We start from the raw sequence: 25,086 nt of genomic DNA on the forward strand, positions 1-25,086 counted from the left end.
TCATCTTAGAACTCTGTCAGGAGGTGATAGGCAAGTGCCAATTATGGAAAGGGATTCATTCCACTTTTGCCTAAAGTTAAATGGTATAATTAGAGCAGTACCACCCTTTGGGAAAGAGGTGTCCTCTTCCTGGACCCCCATAATTTAAGAGAGCCCTAACCTGCTCTTTCTCTACCTGCACTCTGCTCCAGGGGGTGAGGAATCTGCCAGGCCAAGGAGCAGCTGCTCCCCACTCCAGACCACATTGCATCTATTGGACCTCCACATTCTCTGCCTGAATGGTTTTGAGCTCACTTTGGGGGACTGGGCAGACTTCTTTCCTGAATGTGCTGCAGGAGTGTATACCCTAAGCTCAAGGAAGAGCAAAGACACAGCATTTAGCTTGGGAGGATAGTGTGGAAGGAGCTGGGATATGGAGGCTGTGGCAGGGGATATACAAAGGCCCATGTACTCAGTCCCTGGTGGTGTTAGGACATAGGGGAAGAATGGGGCAGGCTTTGGTCCAGGAGCTAGATCCTCCCACTCCTTCCCATCCTGTTCAGAGAGTTTAGGATTTCTACATTCAATCTGGTACTCCATGCTGTAGGAAGGTATGCCTGTCAAGGTAGGAGTGCTAGAGGGAGCTCAATTAAAATCTTCATATATTTATACATACGGTATGTGGCCCTACAAATGTTAGAGGGGACCCTGGACTAGAGGTTAGAATAGAATGAAAATCAGTTCTGACAGCCAAGTGGAGGGGGACTCAGACATATTTTTATCTAACTTTTCTCTCCCTACTGCTCAGATTTATATAGAGCTGAAAGCAGCAAAGTAAAAAGAGCCTGGCAATAAGCCATGAGTTTGAGTTCTAGCTCTGTCTCAATATAGGTGTATTATCTTAATTAATTTAATCATTTTGAATATTTGTTTTCTCTTATCTACAAAACAAAATAGTCAAAACAGACTATTCCATTGGCTCCTTCAGCCTTTGCATTTATTGGTAGAATAATAGTAGTAAATAACCAACCTATTTTTACAGGTATATACTACGTGTGCAGACACTGTGCTGAACTCCTTGCCTACATTCTGTCATTAACACAGCAACACTTTGAAATAGGTGCTATTATCCCCATTTTACAGATGAGTAAAGTAAGGATTAAAGATTTAAAATAAATTGCCTAAGGTAAAGAAGAGAGCCAAGATTCACACCCAGGGAATTCTGACTCACATCAATTATCCCAATGGGATAGGTAAATATAGAAATACTAGAGGCCCAGTGCACGGATTCATGGGGTCCTCGGTCTGGCCTGGCCTGTGCCCTCTCACAATCTGGGACCCCTCCAGGGATGTCAGATTGCCAGTTTCAGCCCGAACCCTGCAGCCAGGCCGAGGGACCCATGTAATTTAATTTAATTTAATTTTATTACCATTCAGATATCATGGCAGCTTCATCATATACTACGTCTTTCCCAGTGCATGCAACATGACCATAAAATAGAGGAGTGGTGCTTCTTCAATAGCAATGTAGGGAAATTTCCTAGAAGTAACATGTATACTGTCTTTCGTGCACTTTGTCTTCCAACAAAGATGGAAGAGAGATTAAGCTCTTGATTCTTTATCTGGCATTACCAGTATTTCAGTCACCCTGTGATAAGATTGAATTGTATTATTGGGAGTGTAAATCAGTATTCCAAGTTCTAGTCTTATTAAACCTTAACAAATGTAATATTTTGAAAATATTCTAGGGCTTTGTAATAAATTTTATTCATAATCTATTTTGCTTAATTTTCATATTTTATATGGGTATTTACAAAACTATTTTCTTCACTGATTTCTAATCCATTTAATCCAATCTTTCTTCTAACTCACTTGAGAGTTCCCAAGTGAACAAATCTCTTAAAAAAAAAAACAAGCAAGAATGAAGTGAGGGAACATTATCTTTGATTGTTGCACCTCTGGCTTGCTGAGAACATTTACATATTCTCAAAATTTGATAAATAAGTCATATTAAGGGAAGCCTTTCTTTCCATGTTAAAAAAAATCAGACAATTATGTTTAGAGTGTCAAATATAATTCTAGTACAGTAGTTTTTAAAAAAATAGAATCACAATATGTTAATGGAAAAATATTTGTTTTACATTTGTATGCTTCTTTCTTGCCTTTTTATTTTAGAATAAGTCTCAATCTAAAAGGCTCCCAAAATCTAAGCCATTGTTATCTCTAATAGAAAAGCCACGGGTGGAGCTCACCCTTCCAAAACATTTCACTTCTAAGTAAGTGTGTTCAGCAAGCGGAGAGAGAGCTCAGCTCCCTGGAAGCCAGCACTTACCAATCAGAAAACACCAGCGCAAACGTGTGCCACGGTCAATAGGCTCACACTCTTGAAGACACTGTGCCCTTTGGTGATGTGTGTCCCTGCACATCCTTCCACTTAAGCATTTTTCAGGGACCTGCCAGCCCCTCCGTCTTGCCCGTTTGTACGTGATGTTTCCCTCAACTGCTGCCAAACTGTTTAGTCTCTTGGATATTTTACTGTAACTTCCTTTGTTTGATTTACTTTAAAGTAGCCAAGTGTTTCCACAAAGTAAGGACTGTTCTTTAGAAATGAAGAAGACAGTAAAACTCCTGTTTCTTTTGTTTCTGTTTTGGGAAGTGCCTGATAACCATTTTCTCTTTAAGAAGTGTCTGATAGTCTTTTTCTCTTTATGGAGTAGAGTTTAAAAGCTATGAAGCATGCAGTTCTGTTCATCAGTCATGTGTTTCCTTCTGCTAATTACTTGCAATTTAAAAATATGCCCCTTTTGAAACCTAAAGCCTTCAGAGATTGGAGTTTAGTGAATTTATTGTAAAGGAAACTCATCTTCATGGTTCAATGTAATCTATTATTTAGCTATTCAAAATACGGCGATATTAAAAATGATCATTAAAAACTTTAAATGACCAAGTTCCCTTCACTCCTTGCTAACAGCATAGTGCATAATGTTATAACCTTCAGCAATTATCAAAATGCAATTTGAGGAAAGATAGGAAATAAAAGTAATTAAACCAATTTTTAAAATTTAGATTTAGGATGAGAAGTTTTGGCATCTGATATCTAAAAAGATAAACTTTACATAGTTATTTTGGAAAGAAAATATTAAGAACGGAAGTTAAAATATCTTTCCAACTCAATCATGTAGCCTGTGTGCTAATGCTGATCAGACACGGCAAAGTGACGTGTTAATTTGGCAACTATCTAATGTCATTGGTCGGTTTAGAGACTTTTACCAGCTGGTGAAAAACTGTCAATGCTTGGATTCTCTCTGCTACTTAGCAGAGCTATTAGTCTAGAAAGTTGAAGTCAAGATGGTGATCTCAATTTGACCTCTTCCTACACCTTAGATTGTTTCTGCTCAGTGACCTAGATTATGCAGAGTCTCACAACTCACATATGATTTCTGGTTTCTTGGGTCAGAATACCGACATCTTGGTGGAGTTGAGTTCAACAGTCTTGGCAGCAACATATTCAGATAAAATATCAATGTAATTAATGATTTATAAATATTTGAAATCATATAAGGCTCATTTATAGTAGATGGAAACATATTTTACATGTTTAAGGACCTTAAAATGAATTTTAGTATTTGTAGAGGTCTAAGGTAAGCAGATATTATAAATATTTTGTTGTAAAATATGAATTCAGAACTTTTAATCTAATTACTTGAAAAGGGGAGATGACTTAGGGAGACTGGATCATCTTGGTTATAATGTTTATAAGAGAAATTATTCCATGCCTAAGATATGCTTGAGAGTTTTACTTTTGGTCTTTTGGTAGCTGCCCATTTCTAATTATTACTTGTATTACTAAGTAGGACAAGTGAGATAAAATTTCACTTGAAGTGAACAGAAATATTTTAATTTGAGGGTGGGTAAGAAAGCTTAGTGTTCTGGCTATTAGAATAAGTAAGATATAGAAGACTCGAATTAAAACACTAAAATATGTAAATGGAGATTCATGGGGGAAGGGGATAATTTAACAGCCAAGATAATCATTTGAATATAAGACAAAGAACTGAAAATTTAAAAAAAAATTAGATGAACATTTTAGTAGCTCCTGAAACAGTGGACTTCCAACTCCATTTCTATCCATGATGTCAGAAGATCTACTGAAAGCATTTAAGACTATAAGTAAGAAATTTATTATAACTTGAGAATCAAGAAATATAGGCTTTTACCCCGTCTTGATTTTCCATTGCCTAGAAAACATCTCTTTGACTCAAACACATCAGCACCCCATATACTATGAACCTATTCCTAGTGTGCTACTTGTTGGCTTTCTTTCCCCCACCTCCACCCCCACCCCCCAACTCTGCCCCTAAATGCTCTGGTTTTGATCAGATTTTCATAGACCACCGTCTTACCTATCTTAGTTAATATCATAGCTTACATTTCAGTTATCTGGGGTTTTAATTATATCTGCTATAGATTGCAAGCTCTTGAGGTCTGACCTTGTTTTGAATTTTTAAGACTCCATGTTTACAGTCGTAAGGCTAAGCAATATCAAGGAGGCACTGCTCTATATATTTTTAACTGTAAGAAGAAAAGTGTAAAGCAGTTGAAGGCTTTTTTCTGTTGGTGGTAGTTGATTTGGGGTTTGTTTTAAAAAGTTCTCTGTAATTCTACTTGATTTGGTCATTTAAGATATTTATTGCCCGGCTGGTGTGGCTCAGTGATTGGGCATCAACCTAGAAACAAGAGGTCAACGGTTCGATTCCCAGTCAGGGCACATGCCCAGCTTGCGGGCTCAATCTCCAGCAGGAGACAGCCAATCGATGATGTTTCTTTCATCCATGTTTCTATCTCTCTACCCTCTCCCCCTCTCTCTAAAAATCATTTTAAAGTAACTAACTAAATAAGTAAAGTTTGTTGACATGGGGACTTTTGATAATTAACCTTTTCTTTTCTTTTTTTTTTTGAACAATGCTAAGATGGTTAATAATTTTATCCATATTAAAAAAGAAAATTGTTTTAGCATTTTCCAAAACAAAAATTAAATTCATGGGCTATGCTTAGATCATCCAATGGTGATATTTCCAGTATAATGTTGCATGTCCATTTGATTGTGAGAAGCTAGGGACCTTCTGATGGGTCTCTAGTGAAATAGACTTCAACTCTTACTCTAAATGTCCCACTCATAGCCCAGGAGGGTCAATTTAATCAGACAGAATGCTACCTATCTACCAAGCTGAAAAGGTACAGTGCCCTCCTGTCTCAGCTCCTTGATATTGCTACTGCTGACTCCAATCTGTAATTGAGTCAGAATGATTTCAATATACCTGCATTTATTGATGCAATGGGTATGTTTTTCTTGGCCAGATCTAGTACCTTATTTATGCTCTTGACAGAGTAAGCTACCACTGAATTTTTCACTGCTGTATTTTAGCACACGCAGGATCTGGTTGCACAAAATTTATTTGCATATTTCTTACCCATTGCATGGAAGCTTCTGATAGCTCATCAAGATTGACCAGTATATTCTTTAAACATTTTTAAATCGGTATAGTTTAATTTCAGAGAATTTCTTTTCTTTTGATTGCAGTATTTTAAAATGATCTTTTATGAATATTCTTCTTTTGTATGTTTAAAGTCTTAAGATAATGCCATTGTCTAATGCTGTATTATATTTCTGGCATCCTAAAATTTTCAAAATGAGAAAGGTCACATTTTGCTTCTCAAAAAATACCCTTCCGGGCTCTAAGTAAATCCTAAAATAGGAGAACCTTGCCAAAAATAAGCAATCAAAAGCATAAACTCCTAAACGAGAATGGATTCATGCTCATTTTTTTTTTTAAAGATAAATGCATTGGGTTAAAATGAATACAATATGAGATTTTTTATTTTTGTTTTTTTTAATAAAGGAAGAAGTATTATTAGGAATAATTCAGGAGATATACCCCCCCCCCCCCGCCTTAAACTATTTTTATTGATATCAGAGAGGAAGGGAGAGGGAGAGAGAGCTAGAAACATCAATGATGGGAGAGTTGCATCCTGCATGCCCCCCACTGGGAACCAAACCTACAACCCCAGCATGTGCCCTTGACTGGAATTGAACCCGGATCCCTTTGGTCCTCAGGCCGATGCTCCATCCACTGACCAAAAATAGAAGGGCTATTTTTCTTTTTTGATCACTGCTTTTCATGATCCAGCCATATGATCCAGGGCTGCATTCCCTCAAGAACTTGGATTCTGCCTGAGGGAACATTCGTTATGGAGCAATATAGGGGTTTTTAAGGCCCATTTCTTCACTTCAAGCTTATTTGCTCTCAGAGCTTCCTGTGGTGTCAGAATAGAACATTAAATAAAGGGTGCTTCTCTTTAAGTGTATAAAAGTTTGTTATTTTTGCACTGCGAAATCCAAAGTAGCATCCACAGAAACACATGAGAAGAGCCCTTTCCTGTCTACATATGTTTTCACCTATATTATCGCCTAGGTTGCTCACCTTGGGGAAAGTATGAGATCCTCATTTTCAATGTGAAACCAGGATGCAAGAGAGATAACTGTATTTGTCTAAACTCTTCAGCTACTAAATGGAGATGCTTAGAATCAAATCTTACTCTCTTCGCTCCAAAGTCAAATGATTTAAAAATTAAAGGTAAATTTACAGGGTCATTTATTATATGACTTGCTAACCCAGCATATAATCCTAGAGCTTGAAAGCTGAAGCTCAGCCAGGCTCCTTCTTATTTTCCAGACCTCAGTTTAGATGTTATCGCTTCTCTAATTATCCTAACTCAGTAGCTTGTTTGTTTTGCAATTTGCTATCACAGTTTATAGTTTTTGGGTTTTGTGATAGAACTTAGGTTTTACTTCCTTAGACTGTAAATTTCTTGGGGACATGAATTGTGTTTACCTTGTTCACTCTTATAGTTGCAGCATTTAGAGTAGCTCTAGATACCTGGTAGGCATCCAATTAAATATTTGTTAGGTTGAATGAGAACCGCCCCCCCCCCCCCTCACTTTCTTCACAGTGACTCTTCAAAGCAGTGAGGTCATGCGCCCCCCCCCCCCCCCCCCCCCCGGACTTCTCTGAAATTCAAAGGCAGATAACAGAGAACAAAGTCAACAGGGACAAATGCTCTTTCCATGTGAGCAGAACTGCGAAGCACATTTTAGTTGTTTGGTTTGGCATTAGGGTATTCGGCTTACCTTTCTCTTGAAAAGTCTGCATCCTTTGGACAAGCATCTGAGCCCTTCAGAAACTGGCAAAAGCCACTGCATACTCAGCTGGAACGGGTATTTATGAACACGTGTCTGAAAGTCAGCCACACTCCGTATCTGTTGTGTCTGGAGAATACAGCTTAGTCATTCTGCCATTGTTTGGTTCTATCTTTCATTCCAGACAAATTGCTGATACTCCTCTCACCCCTATCCCAGCCACACATTCAATTACTTTAGATATGTTACTGGATTGACCTCAACTATGGAAATCCGAGCAAAATGCATAGTTAGAGCAATTATCCTTATGTCAGGCAATTTGTGGCTATTCATGAACTTTGGTTAATACATAAAGAGTTCTAAAGTCTTTTAATTTGAGGAAATTAGCTAAGTCATGGAATCATGAATAGATAGGGTTATCTCCAACTAGGCTTTTAAAAAATGATATGGTTTCAATACAAGGCCATTTGGAGTTATGGTTTCATTTGACAAGCTTGATTTATCTTTCTGGCAATTCTGGTTTACACTCCTTGCACTGGTGAATAATCTAAATGTCAAACAGCGAGCCAGCACTTCTATGAGTAACTCCTGTGTCATGTAATCTATATGATATAACACTGCATCACACCTGCAGCAGCATATTGTGGGAATTTTGTAGTTAATTATACAAGCTGTTGTCAACAATGAGAAGAAAAGAGTTTAGGTGCCTAAGAGCCAACCGAAACCTCCACCCAAATGCAAACCCAAGTGAAGAAGGTACCATGAGCTCATATTCTTTTAAAATTCAGAAACAAAACTCAGCCTCAAGTACAAGTCCTGTAGAATAAACTATAGTCCTACAATGGTCCCAGGTACCTTGCCAATCACTTTACATATATTATTTCTAACCTTCCATTTTAATGATGGAAAAATTTAATCTCCAAGAAACTGAACAACTTGTCAAGTTTCTCAGAATAAGTTATAGTACAGAATTTTATTTCCAGAGCCCATTGGATGTTCAGCTGATCCTATGTCATGCAGGAATGTAGTTGGGTCTGCTCTTAGAGTCTTCTTAATGTAGTTAGACCCTCCTGGTAAAGTCAGCTTGTAAGTGGAACCCCCTCTAGTTATGTATGACCTATGCATCCTACTCTGAAACTACTTTTATAAGCCTTCCATAAACAACAAGCCTATACACCTTGGGATGCATTGTTGTGCAAAGCATCCATCTATCTCTTCTAAATTATGGTAAAGAATTATAGAGAAAACAAAATGCAAAACAAGAATAATTATCTTTTTTAATGATAAAATTGCTTAAGACTACTGTTTTTATCCTTTATGGTTTAAAATTATTTTCAAATCTCCAACCTATGGCAGAATCTTCTCAGTTTGCAAGTGTGTGTCCCATAGGGATTACCAAAACCCCAAACAGATAACATTGGCTTTTAGGGAAGGGAAGGATCTGTCTGGGTAGCCCAGGTTTTCCCCTTATTTATTTGATGGTCCCAGAGTTGATCTTGAAAATTTCCAGACCAGGGGGCTGGCTCCACCCTGGGAAGCTGCTAATCCAGAAACAGTAATTTCCATGACAGGTTTTGAAGCATCCCATTATCTTTTATCTCAGAGGTATGTGAAAGTTCTGAGCTGAAATCAATATAATTAATATTTAACACAATATGTGCCACATGATCTGTTTAAAGAGGTGAAGTAATCATCTTAAAACATGCTATGGTAGATTTTGTCGCTACAAGAAGTATTGGAAATTTTAATAAAGCAATACTTAGTGCAGGATTTTAAACAACCCAGGAGATCTTATAGAATAAAATTGGAAACCAGTTCTCAAAGAAAATCATGACCAATACTTTATGGGGTTCTGAAAGGAAAGTACAGTGTTTGGGGGTAATTTCCCTGTTCTGCATCATTGCTTTCAAGTCAGATGTGAAGTTCCATAGGTCTTGTTTTCCACCAGTCATGAGAGGACACTACACTGGACAGTCCACGGGCCTGATCCATGGTAAGAGTTCTTATTTTAAAAATACAATATGTTGTAGAACTTCTGGATGTGAAATGGTTCAAAAGATCTTAGTCATCTGCTTTGGAATCACATTAACTTCCCATGGCCTTAGAACTGGCTTTAGAAGTTTGGGGTTAATGATTAGCCCTTATGCACAGAAAAATTTGTAGAACAGTAAATAGAAGAAGAAAAGAATAAGTAAAGAGTATACCGTAACTCCTTGATTTTTCTCAATTGCTACAATGATTTTGTCATCTGTTGAAGAAAGGCCTCTTCTGTAGTTAATTACCAGAGGAGTTGTATTCAAAGTTGTATTTAAATTCTTTTGATTTTTTTTTCAGTTCTGTGTATGAAAGCACTCATGGTTTGTCCCTACTCTGACTTTTAAAATGTCACTTGAGCAGATACTTGTCCTCTAACCAGCTAATGGAATTTATTCTAATTTAGCTTCACCATAATTGCCAGTTTTTGTTGCAGAAGTATGGTAGGGATGTTCAAGCTTGTTTTTCCTTATATTCGAACTTATTGTGGATTGCCATATCACTGGGAAGTTAAGAGAATCACTCAATTCTAATATGTTTAGATGAACTTTCTTATTTGGCAGATGGACAGGTAGAATGACCTAACTGTATTTCCTGGTGTACCAGGGAGTTGGTTTGCTCCAGATATTAATACAGTAGAACTTGCTTGCTAGGGTGGCCCATCATGGAACTAGAGTCTCTAGTAAAGTAGATGCTAATGGGCAATGACACGTTATTCCTTTCTTAACCCTGTTATAGACTCACTCCTTTCAATTTCATTTACTTCTCAAATAAGACAAACATTTCATTAAAGAAACTGGACATCAAGTTTCAAACAGATGATAAGAGTATATAGGGAAGGACAAAAAGGAGACAAAGGATTAGACTCATGTTGTCAGATAATCTGAAATGTTTAGAATTGTGGAGCCCAGCCGGTGTGTCTCAGTGGTTGAGCGTCGATTTATGAACCAGGAGGTCACGGTTCAATTCCCAGTCAGGACAAATGCTGGGTTGCGGGCTTGATCCCCAGTAGGGGGCATGCAGGAAGCAGCTGATCAATGATTCTCTGTTATCATTGATGTTTTTATCTCTTTCCCTTTCCCTTCCTCTCTGCAATCAAATATATATATATATATATCTTTTAAAAAAAGAATTGTGGAAATTGTGAGATTGAAAAAGGGCTTTAGGGAAAGTACATTGTACCCCTATTTTAGTTGTTTAAATCAGATTTTGCAAAGAAAAGTGAAGGTGTTTAGAAATTAGAGTCTTTCATTTCCTTGTGTCCTCATTCATTTCTTCCCATGTAAATGAATGGAAGAAGAAACTTTTTTAAAAAATCAGAAGAAACCTTAGAAATTATCCATTTTATCACTAAGGAAACTGAGCCCACACCTAAAAAATACTGAGCCCCAAGAAGTTAATTCATCTGATCCAAGATCACACATCTGGTTAGTGCCAAACTGTCCTTCCATTTCCCACTGAACGGTGCCACTGCAGTTTCAACTCCCTTCTATCACCACTAGCGTTCTGTGACTTCAGGAGGAATGCCCAGCCCCTTCACTTTCTTGATGCCCGGGAATGCTTATGAAGTTATGACTAACAAAGTGTAAAATATGAGTCAAAATGCAGTCCCTAACAAAGTCATTGTGACTTTAATGACTTGGGCAGTTGTTTCATACTGTAAAAACAGGAAGACCCCACACAATACGTCGCCTGTCTCACAGATGGGCCCCTGCGTAGATGGCCACCCACAAGGGTGACTACTGGGCTGTCTTCCTCTCTCTTTGACAACTTTTTTTTTTTCATTTGCACAGTGTTCACTTACCGTTTTCATCATAAGGTTATCTGGGAGAGGAAAGTGCTTGCTTTATCTAGCCTTTGATGAGGCAGAAGAATATATTTAATCACTTAGGACTCACTCCTAAGCGATTTCTAGGGGATCCTCTGACAAACCCAGATTAGTCTTAAAAGTAGCTTTTTCATGTGCTTGATACTAGCCCCTTGTGTTATTACTCTCCTGGATATTTTTTACTCTTAGAAACATACAAACATCAGGACTAGAATGACTTTCTGAGATCAAATTAATCCCATAGGATGAGTCCACCCATCCTTATGAGAAATATAGAAAATGATGAAGTTTTCCATCACTTTAGAAAAATTTGCTTCAGGAAAAAAAAAAAATCTTTGTATATAGTATTGAAGCTAAAGAGAAAGGGAAGCCATAAACAAAATGTTTATATCAAGTGTAATTGAATTTTAGCTTTTGTTACTCCAGATATTTTAAATAACTTCCCACTATTAAAGGTAGCACCTTCAAAAAAATAAACCTCACATGATTTTATAGAAAAGATGTATTCTAGGCAAACAATATAGGGTGTCCCAAAAGATGTATACACACGTTAACTGATAGCTCAATTTTTAAAATGAAATGTATTTTAATAAACAGTGCCTTTATAATTATTCAAAGTGTGCATATAGGTTTTTGGGACACCCTGTAATAAATCATTTATGTAGATAATATTTTTTTCTTTTTTCAAAAAAAATCACTGCACTTTCTGCAGCGCTCAGGAATCTAGTGTCGGACATAAGCTGACGGAAGCATAGGTGGAATTTGTGTGACTAAGGGATCATTCGCAAATGGCTTTGTGTTGAAAAGGGGCTTCAGCCATTACCTCTGGGGACATTACTTCTAGGGAGGCCCTCCCAGGCTTTTCTTGTGAAGGCAGATTCGTAACTGAAAAATAGAATCTGTATGTATCAGGCAGTAGAGACACATTTATCTTTGGCACAGTGTGCTCCTGTTTGGGGCTTTCTCTGTGGCATTGGGCAAAGTCAGAATGGCTGTGTCTTGTCAGTTTTGTAACTCCTGGAGCCACGAGTTCCCTCCGGAGCTACCTTACCTTCCTTTTCTTACGGAGCGTAAACCTCTGGGAGGATGATAAACACTTCTCTGCCTTTCTTGGAGACTTATTCTTAGGGACTGAAGCATTTCTGACTTGGGTTGTTTTTCTCAGTCCTGTTGAGAGAGTTTGCTTTCTTGGAAATACTGGTTGCTGGTAACTAACGTGTCCGGACTGTAAGGAGGCTGCCGCACACTTTCCACGGAGTCCTGACAGGCTCAGGCTGGGAGGCTGAGATCCGAAAATCAGACCTCACTCTGGTTTCACGTTGGAGAGGTGAAGTCACTTCACAAGACTGTTACAGAGAACTGAGAACGACAGGCTAGATTCGTCTGGCGTGTCACTGCTCAACAGAAGCAACTCCCATCTGGGAGTCAGACACGGAAAACCCAGCGAAGCTGGGCGCCCCAGCTGCCTCCTCAGCCTTAACCTCAAGCACAATTCAGATCTATTCCATGCCTTGATCATGCTAACTGGACTCCTGGGCCAGCGCTGATCATGCTAACTGGACTCTGTGATACTAGAATCTAAAAGGTCCCCCCGTCTGCTCCTCAGAGGCCCTGTCTGCCTTCCTTCGTGTGTGCAGAGCACAACATAAGCGGACCCTTCATAAATGCTTTTGGATGAGAGCAATGATTGCCTTAGTCAGTGTGGTTGGGCCCTCCCTGACGAAGGAGGAAAACCAACGGCTGTTGCTACGTAATAACATTTAAAGGGCTGGGTCGGGTTCTGACACTGAGTGGCCGCCGTTTGCGTACTTCATTATGTGTGTTTTACTGTTGCCTTAAGATGACTTGTGTTTTGGTGGCATTTCCATGCCTCCAGCAAAAGGCTGGCAGAACTATTTTAGGCATGAGAAGGTGATATTCATCTGTGAACTACTTACAGGAGTTAGCCCCTTCTGTAAGCTATGCGGGAAAGGTGAGAAGTTTGGTTTGTTTTCAGCCCTGTAACTGAGAGCCACTTCCCTGCTCCCGCATTGGGACCGATTGACAATGTATGCCACAGGGTCCTGCGACAATGGGAGGTGATAGAAAGAAAGTAAGGATAAGCGTCTTTGCCTTACTACTCTTTTATGACTGAATTTCTACCTGCTCCTATATTCTGAGCTCAGGGGCCAGTACCACTGATAAAGAACTTGTCCAACTCTCTCCAAACCCTTAACTGTTGCGGGTAACGAACATGCTCTCATATAGCTGACTATTTCTGCTAGGATGTAAGTTCAGTAAAAGCATGAGAAGTTTTTTGGTTTTTTTTTCACTGCTATATCTTCAGTCTTTCTTTGCCTGGCACATATTAGGAGTTTAATAAATATTTAGCAAATACATGATAACATGATATGATTAAAACAGAACAAACCTGATTGACTCCAAAAATCTTTCTAAATATTGCAGAGACCAAAGGAACCAAAATGAGGATGATTCCTTGAATGTTACATTTGGCTATGACTTTCACAGACTTGGTTTAAAAAAAAAAAAAAATCATCCGTCTCTGTGCTTTTTACACGATTTTTTTTCCAAGTAAAGCTTGCTTCTTTGCAAAATTCAGCTGATCAGTCAAAGCAGAGAAACCCATCTTTTCCAGCTCCTAAGTCTTTCGTGTAAGTGCCTGTCTTTTGAGAACTGAAAATGAGATGCCAGTTATTTGATTACATCTTAAAAACCAAGTAACGTGGAACTTACGACAGTCACCTGGAATTCAAAAGGGCACAAAGATCCAGTTAGTAAAACACAGGAGCTGAGGTGATGGCTTCAGAGATCCCTGGTTACTGTCACTGCCATATTGTCTCATGGGGAAACACACATACGCAAGCAGCGTTGCCCAGAGGGGATGACTGCGCCTCTTTGAGAACCGTGCACAGTGAAGCCGGCCAGTGGGCAGCAATACTGACTTGCATTGGCTTCGCCTCAAAAGGCCTGGTCTCCTGGGCACAGGCAACGGCATGATGGGGCTTGGATGCTTGAAGTGAAGCCATTGTCAGTGCAGGATGCTCATTTGAAAGGGGAATGCCTCACAGGAAAGAGAGCCAGTTGTGTGTGTGTTGGGGAGAGAGGGGCGGGGGCTGTTGCCATGGTGCTCTACTCCTTTAATGTGTTGTACTTGAACTCCTGGGGGTCCCAGGATGAGGTGACAGAGAGAAGAAAGCGGGGAGTAGGGTCGCCCTGGGTAGGGACTAGTCTCAGATCCTCTTGCCTGTTCTCTAATACTGACAAGGAGGGGGTGGGGAAATGCCTACGGGAAGGGAATGACTTTCTCAACATGCCTTAGCTTGCTAAGATTAAATAGAAATAAATTTAACTCCTAAATATTTCTAACATGAATTAGAAGATGTAACACTGCAATACCAAAAAAAACATAGTCATGTAGAACTACAAGTCATTCTCCATTCATGCAGCAAATAATATCTTGTATTTCCAAACACACTCCAGATCCTAGATCAAAGGTTAAATGTGCTTAATTTGTTGAATGCCATCCAATATGTATATTAACGAGCTGATAGAGTGCAGAAAACTGCCTTCTGCATATGAAGTACTTTTAAAAGGTAATAACTCTTTCCCAGGTGTCATTGTAAAAGAAGGCTAAATGCGTTGGCACACTGTTGGTGAGCAAAAATCTCCTCCAAAAAAAATGTTTTTTTAAAATTATTTTTGTAGAACAAAAGCCTTGTCTGAAAACAGCCATAGTCTCAATCCCTTTTATTTTTTATTTAAATGCCCAGAAAGTAAATTAATCACCATCACCGTGAAACCCTAAGAGTGGCTGAGCCCTGTGCAGAGGCTGTCTGCAGAGTGTTGGTCTCTGCAGAGGAGAGAGGGTTAAGAACACCCAGTTGAATGGGGGAGGGTACGGACTTCAGATTTACTTAAATATTCATGGGGCTTCCTCCATTTTAATCTTCTCCTTTTAAAAAGATGGCTGTGTTTCCCAGTCTGGCAACCCCTCAGGAAAGAAGAATTGCTCCTTCCTTGCAGAGTTCAGCTGAGCAGGAGTAAGCGAGGGTGGAAACCCCTGCGGCCACTAGGACTATTCATAATTTATAAGGGCTGCACACCAGCCAGCTGAATCCACTCGGACAGGCTCTTGTTCCTGCAATTCCTGATTTCATTCCTCTCTCTGCCAGAAAAGAAGCTAGAGGCACAGGCTTCTTGCGAGAATGGCGTGCGAAGATGGGCTTTGTTTGGATTAGGAAATGCCTTAAGTTTTGGAGGCTTTGTCTTTTATAAGTTTTGATTATTTTAGCACCGAATGTGCAAGGCTTTCCTGATTGCTATCTCAGAACTGTGAATTCTTTCAAAGGGGATCTGTGGATTGTGGCAAGGAGAGCATTCCAAAATGCCTGAGGCAAACTATTTGTTATCTGTATCTTGGGGTTACATCAAGGTGGGTCCATCTGATTCTGTTCTGTGTCTTTTGTAGAATTTGAAACCTTTATATCTGCATGTTTACTGTGAAGTAGAAAATTCTAAAATAAGGGCATGTTATATGACATTGTATTAAATTAAACTGGGCTGTCTTTTTACTCAACACTATTTTTAAAGGATGCTCCCCCACCCCCCTTTGTTTTCCCTTAAACTTTTTACATATAATCTCCTCCCACTATGCAGGTTATTAATTCGTATTTTAGAGTTGATTTTCAGTAAATGTGTTTTAAAATAGTCTTACATTTTCAAGTGAAATTATCTTGACCTCTATTAAGATTCTTTTCCTATGTTTGCATCTTCAAAAGAAATAAAATGTTAATTCTAAGAAATCTAAGAAAACCTCTTTTTCCTAGGGTGCCCTTGGAATAATTTAGTATGAAAAGGGTGTTGTATTTCGTAGAAACAGCATCATTTCTCTCATGGTATCTGCTTATCCAAACTCTTGGCTCTTAGACAGCAAAGTTGTAAACATGTAAAGTGACCATTTGTTAGTTTTTAGGTGGTTAATACATTTTTGTTCTTCATACACAGTTCAAAAGGATGCTGAACCGGGAGCTGACACATCTCTCAGAAATGAGCCGCTCAGGGAACCAGGTGTCTGAATACATTTCAAATACTTTCTTAGGTAAGATGCTGACTGGAAACCTATCATAACTGGGACTTTTTCAGTATTAACCTATGCATGAACACCCCTATGTGAGATTTAAATGAAGTAAAGTCATAGAAAAACAAATCCATTTAAAATAAGAACTAAGGACAGCCTTTAAGGGGAAAATTTGAGCAGGAAGATATTGCAAAAAAAAAAAAAAAGGAAAAAGAATAAAAATATCCATCAAAGACAAAAGTTATGATGGGCTAAGTATATTTTTATGGACCTCAGATCACCCCTTATCTACCCACCTGCTTCCATCTCTGCCAAGACCTCTGAAGAGATAGGAGTGAGGGTGTTAATCACCCAAACTCTGAGGACAACTCCATTGGCTCCAGGATGTGGTATTCCTTAAATTCTTCCACTATCTGGGCTTTGAGCAAAAGGTTTCCTCTCAGGTGGATTTGCAAGAAATGTATTTGGCGAATACTATGGTAACTTGGCCCAAGAGGATAGGCTTTGGAAATAATTTGACTATTGCTTTGCTAAGTATTTCTTAAAGGTAAATGGGGGGGAGGGGGGGGCGCGGTGGAGAATCTTCTTATATGAAAGATTTGTTCCCCTGCAAGCAGCATTGTTATCTTCCCAATCTGATGCTTTATCTATTATGCTCTGTAGTCCCATTGCTGGTATTTTGGTATTTAACACATGACACGGAAAAGGTTTGTATCAATGATTCCTTAATTACTGAAAACATCCTGTTTGATTACTAGGAATTTCTGATCTCATGTTTACAGCCATCCTATTGTATAATGAACTTATTTGGGCTATTTTTCTTTAATGAGGCCTGTAGGATTTGCAAATCTACTTCCAAGTGAATGGGTAGCATTTAGATCAGTGGTTCTCAACCTTTCTAATGCCGCAACCCTTAAATACAGTTCCTCATGTTGTGGTGACCCCCCAACAATAAAATTGTTTTCTTTGCTACTTCATAAGTGTAATTTTGCTACTGTAAACAATATGTAATTATATATGTGTTTTCTGATGGTCTTAGGCGGCCCCTGTGAAAGGGTCGTTCGACCCCCAAAGGGGTCGCGACCCACAGGTTGAGAACCGCTGATTTAGACTCTGATTCTGTGGACTTGCAGTTACCCCTGAATTATGCTTGTTTCCAGAACTCCACTTTCCAGGGAAATGACCCATTCTTACAGCTGAGCATCACACCTCCCTTCTTTTCTGCACACCATTAAATCAATGAGCATTTGCCTTGATGCCTTATGGAAACACATTCCTCTTCTGCCTTTATTTTAGAAAATCAATCCTATTTGTCTAATACCAGGGCAGTTCCTGCTATCAGCAGATCAATCTTAGAGCAGCCTGGTGCAAAGCTCAGGGAATTACTCTGTAGCCGATGGGCACCTGACGATTAGCAAGTGCCTTTCCAGCTGTTTCCAGTGTGTGGGAATCTGCAGTAGCCGATCTCCTCCAGCTGCAGTTGTGTCAGGCCTTTGTCAGAGAACAAAGGAGAAGAATTTTTCAGACATCTGAACTCCAAGGGGTAGCTAGAATCTAATGGAACAGAAAGCATCATATACTAATTCTTTTCTTCCCCAGCATCTCCCCTTTATTCCTTGGAAGCCAGGTGTCTTCCCCTGCCCATTTGTGATGTACTCCATTCTGTGCAACACCCAATTATTTTTCATAAGCTGGGAACTGTCTTAGGGACATTGTATAGGTTAATGACTGTGGGAGAGAAGGATAAAATCAATACGTGCAGGAATTCATTTTTGATTTCATACTCATTGCATTTCTATGAAAATATCAGGGCTCCTCTGTCATAGAAGAGATGCTCATGACTAGAGGAAAGCTGCATGAAGTCCTTGAGCTCCTCATCATCCAAGACTGCACCTAAGCAGTCCTTGTCACTGTCATTTCTTTCATTACCCACTTGCCAAGGACAACAAGCATATTTTAGAAGCTAATTAATGTCTTCTTGTCATCAAAGGCTGGTAGCGAGTGAGAAAGCTGATGAGAAAATAAAGATGAGTCCTCCGTTTCAACACTTTCTATCTCAAGAGCAGCCAATGTCAATTTTCTGTCAAGCATTCCATTTGCTGTTTAGGCACATCTCTTGAGAACATGTTGCTGAGGAAGGTTGTTACAGACTCAGCATGAGGAGGGTGGTGTGTGTGTGAGAGTGTGTATATGTGTGTGTGCATGCATGAGGTAGACCGATTCAAACAGACTAGAGAGACAAATTAAAATGGTAAATATTCTTGGGAAAATATCATAAACATAGGATGCGTCAGTTGCCTCATCTGTAAAATGGGAGCATTGGAACAGCTGCCACCCCAGAGCCCTTCCAACTCTTAACATTCTATGACTCTGGTATAAATGGCGTTTATCTGTCTTGCTAAACATACCTGGCAGCCTGAATTTTCTGCAATAGACTGTAGATTTGCAACTTGACGATCTTAAAAAGTAAGCAAACAAACAAACAAACAAACAAAGCTTGTCTCCAAACTGCAAATGCAGGACAAGGAGCCCTTAGGCCTATCTTATGAGCTTAGTGCATACTCCTGGAGGACCATGAGTGAAGCCTTCTTCACAAACTGTCAGATCTGCAAGGAACTTGAATGGCCTTGTAATCCAGTTCCCTCATTTTACAGGAGAGAACACTGAGGCCTAGGAGAGCAAAGTAATTCCACCAAGATTACTTGACTAATGTGTTCCTGAGTCAGAACTAAAACTTGACTCTGTTGACTCCTAGACCTAAATGTCCCGTCACTTCTTTAATTAGGAAAGAAGCCTATTCAGAACTCAGAACATATAGAAGAAAATCACATTTAAGGGTATTTAAGTAATATTCATTTTTTTGGAGAAAAGTCTTTAGAAATCAGGATTGTTGGACCTAAAAATAAAAAGGTTTATTAATAGTTTCCAGTAATATAAAAAGGTCTTGTTAGAGCAAAGATACCATCTCAGTGAGAGCAAACTGAGTAGGCCTTAGCAATTTAAGTTAAACTTGAAGAGCAATATTTCAACAAGAGTCATTGAATGCTAAAATGGGTCATCAGAGGGAGGGAATCCCTTACTCCAGGGATCTGTGACTTGTATTCTATTTTCATCAACAGGGTAGTGTCCAGATGATTCAAAATGTAGTCAGGAGGCCATTTACCACTGCGGGCACTTCTTACTGCTCTTATACGGGCTCCGGTTGCTGGAATAAGAAGAAATAAAGCAGGACCGACAGGGAGGGAGCATAGATAAAGCAAGATACTTAGATGTGGTCTTACAATTTAGTTAATATTTTTACGAACAGTGAAAAGCTATCCTTTTAAATCAGCTTCTTACTACTCAAAAACTAAAACACGGAATTTTCAAGGTGCAAGGAAAAATAACAGGAACTTTGCACAATCAAATGCTGTGATCTAGCAAGAAAAGCACCTCCAATTATGCTATTAGCCAAATTTTGACATTTTTTCATCTGTTTTTTGTTTGTTTGTTTGTTTTATATGGGTCCACCATTTCCCCACTGTAAAATGACCATTCTTGTAAATGTAAATTCACTAAATGTTTATTGCGATTCTTTGAGTCTGTGTTTCAGGTTATTTTCACATTGTGCTGGCTAAGCATTTAACAGAGGAAATTCAGAATAGGGAAAAGCATATAACAGAGGAAATTCAGAATAGGGAAACCTAGCAGTTGTTCCAGTGCCTGCTTAGGGAAACACCCATGAATGCCCAGTTGGCACTGTGTGAATAATGGCTTTCTTCTTTATTGTAATGTTCTCTGCATAGACACAGTGGTGGTTCAGCTCAGTTACTCACTGCTGCTAGGAATCCTTAATTAAGCGAAGGGGGGACGTTGCTAGTCCCACTGGAGGGTTTTATATCTGGTGGCAAGGGAGAATCCAACAGCCAAACATGAGGAATGGTGAAGGATGGTGGCTGGGAGAGGCAGGGGCTATTGTGACCTTGCCGTGTAGCAAAAGTAGTAATTATTAAAAATGAAGTGACAGGGAGAAAAGTAATTTCAAAAATAACATAATCTGTCATTTTTAACGTCAGAGATTGTGAGACCAGAAAGAGATTTTTTTTACAGGAACCTCAAGGCCTGGGTTCTGTGCTATTAAATCACTGTATCTGGAACACAGTAATTGCAAAATAAATATCTGTTGAATAAATCACCCTTTGAGCTTGGGCAAGTTGCTGACTTCATCTGAAAAGTCAGAATGTGGTATTATTATTGGTTCCCAAACTTGGCTCTGACCATCACAGTCACTTGGGAAGCTTTTCAAAAGCACTGGTTCGGGAGGACTGGGTGGGGCTCAGAAATCTGTATTTTTTGAAAGTTTCCTGAATGCTTCTGATGCTAAACCAGGTTGGAAACCCCTAAACCCATAGAAATGACCAGTAAAATTCCTCACAACCAAAAGTCATAGTAAGGCTGATGCTGAGGTGTACATGACAGCTGCTTCTGTCTGCCTGTGCTTGCGTTGCTTTGACGAGTTGTCCCCAGAGCCCCATGAGCAGGCAGAGGTCTCTGGGGAGAACATGTGACTATGCTATCATCTGTGAGAATTGAAAGCAAACAGTCTAGATCCCAGCATGCCAACTGGAAACATGTCATTTTCAAATGGAGAAATTGTATTTGTACTTATTTTCACTGTAAAAAGCAGAGATAAAAGCAGGAACTTTTGAAAGCTGCGTTAACTCTTTCAGTCACGGGTATCATTTAGTTCAATGAAATAGCTGTTAAGCTATATAATAAATTATTGCTCAGTGCACTTCCAGGCATCCCTATGGCCGGAAAGAGTCAATGCATTTTTCAGAAGTACTCAAGATACATTGCCCTGTGAAGTGAAATGAAATATTTGATTGCTGATATTTTTAATAACATACTATAGAGAAAAGTGCTTCTACAAGCAGGTAGACATGAGTTTTTCAGTAATTCTAGCTCTACTATTACCTTGTTGTAGCAGAATTTTTTAAAAGATTAAATGAGATGATCATAAATTTTAAATAAGCATAAATATTTTAACCAATGTAATGCCTGTTACAAATGATAGTCAGTGTTTATTATTATTTTAATAAAATTAATAGACCAAAGGCATAAAGTAAAACTGAAATTATAGTCTTCCTCCCTCTAATCCTCAAATGGTAATAAACCAAGGTTTTAAAGTAATTACTTGAAGTAATTATTTATTTCTCTAACATACATTCTGCTTATCTAAACTAGAATTATAAATTATATCCAGCTAAAGTTATATGGATCTTTTAAATTAAAAATTAATACACATATAATAAAATGAGCAGAACATAAAGCCTGTTTTTAGTAACCTGGTCTTGGCTGCGTGAAACTTTTCTATTATACAAACATATAAGCTATTAACTTAAAAAATCATGTATAAATACTGATGCCCCACCTTGCAACTGTACAAGTGTAATTCTCCTAAACTAGACTGCAAACAGAAGAGCTGGGATGGAGTTTTACCTCTGCTACTTCTTAGGCAACTTATTTAGCTCCTCTGGGCCTCAGTTCTCCCAGGAATAAAATGGAGCAAAATATTTTTCCCATCTGCTTCACAAGATTGTGCTGAAGATCAAGTGAGATAATGCATGGCAGTTCTTTATAAGATGCTTAGGAATTGTTTTGCGTATTACAAAAACAACTGCGATGTGGTTCTCAGTGACACTCACAGTCTGAAAAACGTATCCTTTTGTTGCAGACAAGCAGAATGATGTGGAGATTCCATCTCCCACCCAGAAGGACAGAGAGAAGAAGAAAAAGCAGCAGCTCATGACACAGATAAGCGGAGTGAAGAAACTGATGCATAGTTCGAGCTTAAACAATACAAGCATCTCGCGCTTTGGAGTCAGCACAGAAAATGAGGATCATCTAGCCAAGGTGGGTATGTGCTGGGGGCACATGTAGCTGTCTGCTTCACAGCAGCTTAAAACTACCTGCTAGGCAACAGGAGTGTTCTCCTTTGCTGTATTATTAAATTGTATGATAAGGAAGCCGGTATGGCCTCCTTGTCCACTGATGAGCACCTAATTAAAGACTCTTTTTCTATATCAGAGGGCCTTTATTTAAAACAAAACAAAACACAACAACAACCTTAAATAGGATTTGTAAATGGATAGTTCCTCATGAATGAGAATCCTACTGAAAGTTCACTAAAAGAATCCACAGGGAGGCCAGTGGGCAGGATTGAATTTTCCAGAGAACATTTTGAGGACTGTATGCCAAAGAACAATGGGAAAATCTGACCTGGTTGGCAGAGCTAGCAAGGAAATGAGAGAAATTAACAGCACTGACTCTTGAACCCAAACCCCAGTAGTGGAGGAAGGCACAGGAACAGTTTATACATGTGTTAGGAGGCTGTGTAAGGTAGAATGCTGAGGTCCTCTGAGCCTTGTGAAAAGGGAAAGAGCTTACTGTGAGCAAAAGGACATTCAGTGAGGCCTTCTGAAAGGGATCATTGGACTAAGGTCTGTTACACATTGGGCCAAGCCTGTCTAGGGAGAGCCTAGAACCCTCGTCCCAGACAATAATTAAAAATGGAATAAACTGTTCCTTTAATCAGATAATCTTAGAGTAATCCCACAATACAGGATTAAATGATGTTTCTTCCAGATTTATCTGTGGCCTAGGAACTGTGGGCTATAATACATAACTGGCATTCTTCATTAAATTAGAGTTGATTTATGCACATTCTAGCAGCTGAGTCTTTCTGACCTGGCCCTTAGTGAGAATAACCGAAAAACAGAGGCATAGCCCTAAGGTGATTTTTTAGCTTTATTCACTTGCAGCAACTAAATTTATAAATGCAATATATAGAAACTTGGAACTAGAATGAAGAGGATACCCAATCTCCAAGGCCCGTGGTCGGCAAACCGCGGCTCGCGAGCCACATGTGGCTCTTTGGCCCCTTGAGTGTGGCTCTTCCACAAAATACCACGTGTGGTCACGCACGTACAGTGCAATTGAAACTTCGTGGCCCATGTGCAGAAGTCGGTATTTTGTGGAAGAGCTGGTGTTTTGTGAAAGAGCCACACTCAAGGGGCCAAAGAGCCGCATGTGGCTCGCAAGCCACGGTTTGCCGAGCCGCAGTTTGCTGACCAGTATCCTAGGCCATTCCATTTTAACTTTTTCATGCAACTAGAAGACTCAAAAGAGACCCTCAAAAGACAGACAGCCATTGTCCAAAAAGTAAATAAAAACAATGAGTTATGCTTAAAACAAAACAAAACAAAAAAAACAAACAAACAACAAAAACCCTGTCCTTATTCCTAAATTCCTCTAATTTTTCTTACAGGAGCTGGAAGACCTGAACAAATGGGGCCTTAACATCTTCAATGTGGCTGGATATTCACACAATAGGCCCCTAACGTGCATCATGTATGCCATATTCCAGGTGAGTACACAGGAAGGAATGTTGGTTATTCCATTGGATGACTATGGTTATTATTCTATCCCGGTTTACTTTTCTGATTTAGCTTTTTTTTTTCATTTTGGACATCCACTTATTTATTTTCTAATTCATTTTACAACATAGGAAAGAGACCTCCTGAAGACATTCAAAATCTCCTCGGATACATTTGTAACCTACATGATGACTTTAGAAGACCATTACCATTCTGACGTGGCATATCATAACAGCCTCCATGCTGCTGATGTAGCCCAGTCAACCCATGTTCTCCTTTCAACTCCAGCATTAGATGTGAGTAATTATGATCTCTTATACCTGACCCTCCTCTTTAAAAAGTGCCACACAACGTAATATATTGGCAGAAAGAATGTAATTAGATGATTGCATATTCTTGAACTGGTTCTTGATTATGTGTCCCATCTATCAATTGAGTTACCAATATCAGAGTAGCCTTCCCTTTACATCTCTTACAGTTGAAAAATTGTTTAATTATCAAGCAATTAACAGGACACTTTATTTTTTGTTGTATCTCTTGTATCTAATATGTGTCTAGTTCAGTGACTGGTATATAGTATAACTTCACTATGCATGTACTGACTCCAGCTGTGCATACCATCCCAAGCATTGTGAGGGATAACACAGAAGCATAATATAAAATTTTCTATATAGTTCCTGTTAGGAATAAGCACCCCTAGGAATTTGTATTCTCCTAAGAATTCATAAAACTGATTCTATGGGCTGAAGAAAAAGTAGCTGAAAATCTAGAACTGAGAATTGCTAGATATCTTGCTGAAAGGTGACTGTGACTCCTCCCCCAACAGATTAATGCATTTGTATGTACTGACATTAGCAGCAATGCGCCCAGCAGACCATGTTCTTTCTTGACATATGGCAGTGATGACCAGGTGCTTCCAAAATGAGTAGGCTCCCTGCAGTAAGGGACTGGCCAACCTTTAGCCAACGCCACCTTTGCAGATTCAGTTTAGAAGGTGAAGAAAGATTAAACAGACCACAGCTCTGTTGTTTGGGTTCCATATTTTCTGAGGGAATAAATCCAGGAAGACTTGGGAAAGTGAAATGGTGCTAAGGTTGTTCTGTTTCCCTGGAGGACATGTTCCATACAAGTATCAGAGTAGACCAACACTGTTTATCAATTGTCCACTATTATTGATAGGAGACCCATTGTGAGACCAGAAATTGTCCATGAGCGCCACCGCTGTAGAGAAGTGAGAGTTCAGTGTGCCCTAGAGTAATTAGATTGGTCTTCATGGGAGAGGTGGAAACTGAGCTGGCATTTGAAGGGTCAGAGATTTAAGTAATCACAGAGGACAAGGAAAGACATTTCAGCAGGAGAAAGGCATTTTAGCCAGAAGGAATATATACCTAAATACTAGGTTTAAACCATTGTGTACCAGTGGGGGCAGAGGAGGCTTTGTAGAAATGTTCTCAAAGCTTGTACATTGTAAGCCTTTAGTGCATAGGTACTAAATGAATGGATGAAGGAATATATGAAGCCTTCTGATCACACTACAAATTTAGCCTTCAGA

At 39.1% G+C, this 25,086-nt stretch overlaps 1 protein-coding gene across 2 annotated transcripts in view; it reads left to right on the top strand.

The window, feature by feature from the left end:
* Positions 1–25,086, top strand: part of PDE4B (phosphodiesterase 4B) — a 430,076-nt gene that overhangs the window by 396,599 nt on the left and 8,391 nt on the right. The window contains exons 1-5 of one of the 2 annotated variants that reach the window (XM_036352563.1): positions 14,380–15,471; positions 16,044–16,137; positions 21,833–22,011; positions 23,426–23,524; positions 23,666–23,830. In XM_036352563.1, the coding sequence (XP_036208456.1) occupies positions 15,424–15,471; positions 16,044–16,137; positions 21,833–22,011; positions 23,426–23,524; positions 23,666–23,830 (585 nt within the window). In that variant the 5' untranslated portion in view covers positions 14,380–15,423. Of the gene's footprint in view, positions 1–14,379; positions 15,472–16,043; positions 16,138–21,832; positions 22,012–23,425; positions 23,525–23,665; positions 23,831–25,086 lie in introns of those variants that run through there. The other variant, XM_036352564.1, reaches the window with a different exon arrangement.

The sequence above is a fragment of the Myotis myotis genome, unplaced genomic scaffold (assembly GCF_014108235.1).
Source record: "Myotis myotis isolate mMyoMyo1 unplaced genomic scaffold, mMyoMyo1.p scaffold_m19_p_2, whole genome shotgun sequence".
NCBI classification, from domain to species: Eukaryota; Metazoa; Chordata; class Mammalia; order Chiroptera; family Vespertilionidae; genus Myotis; species Myotis myotis.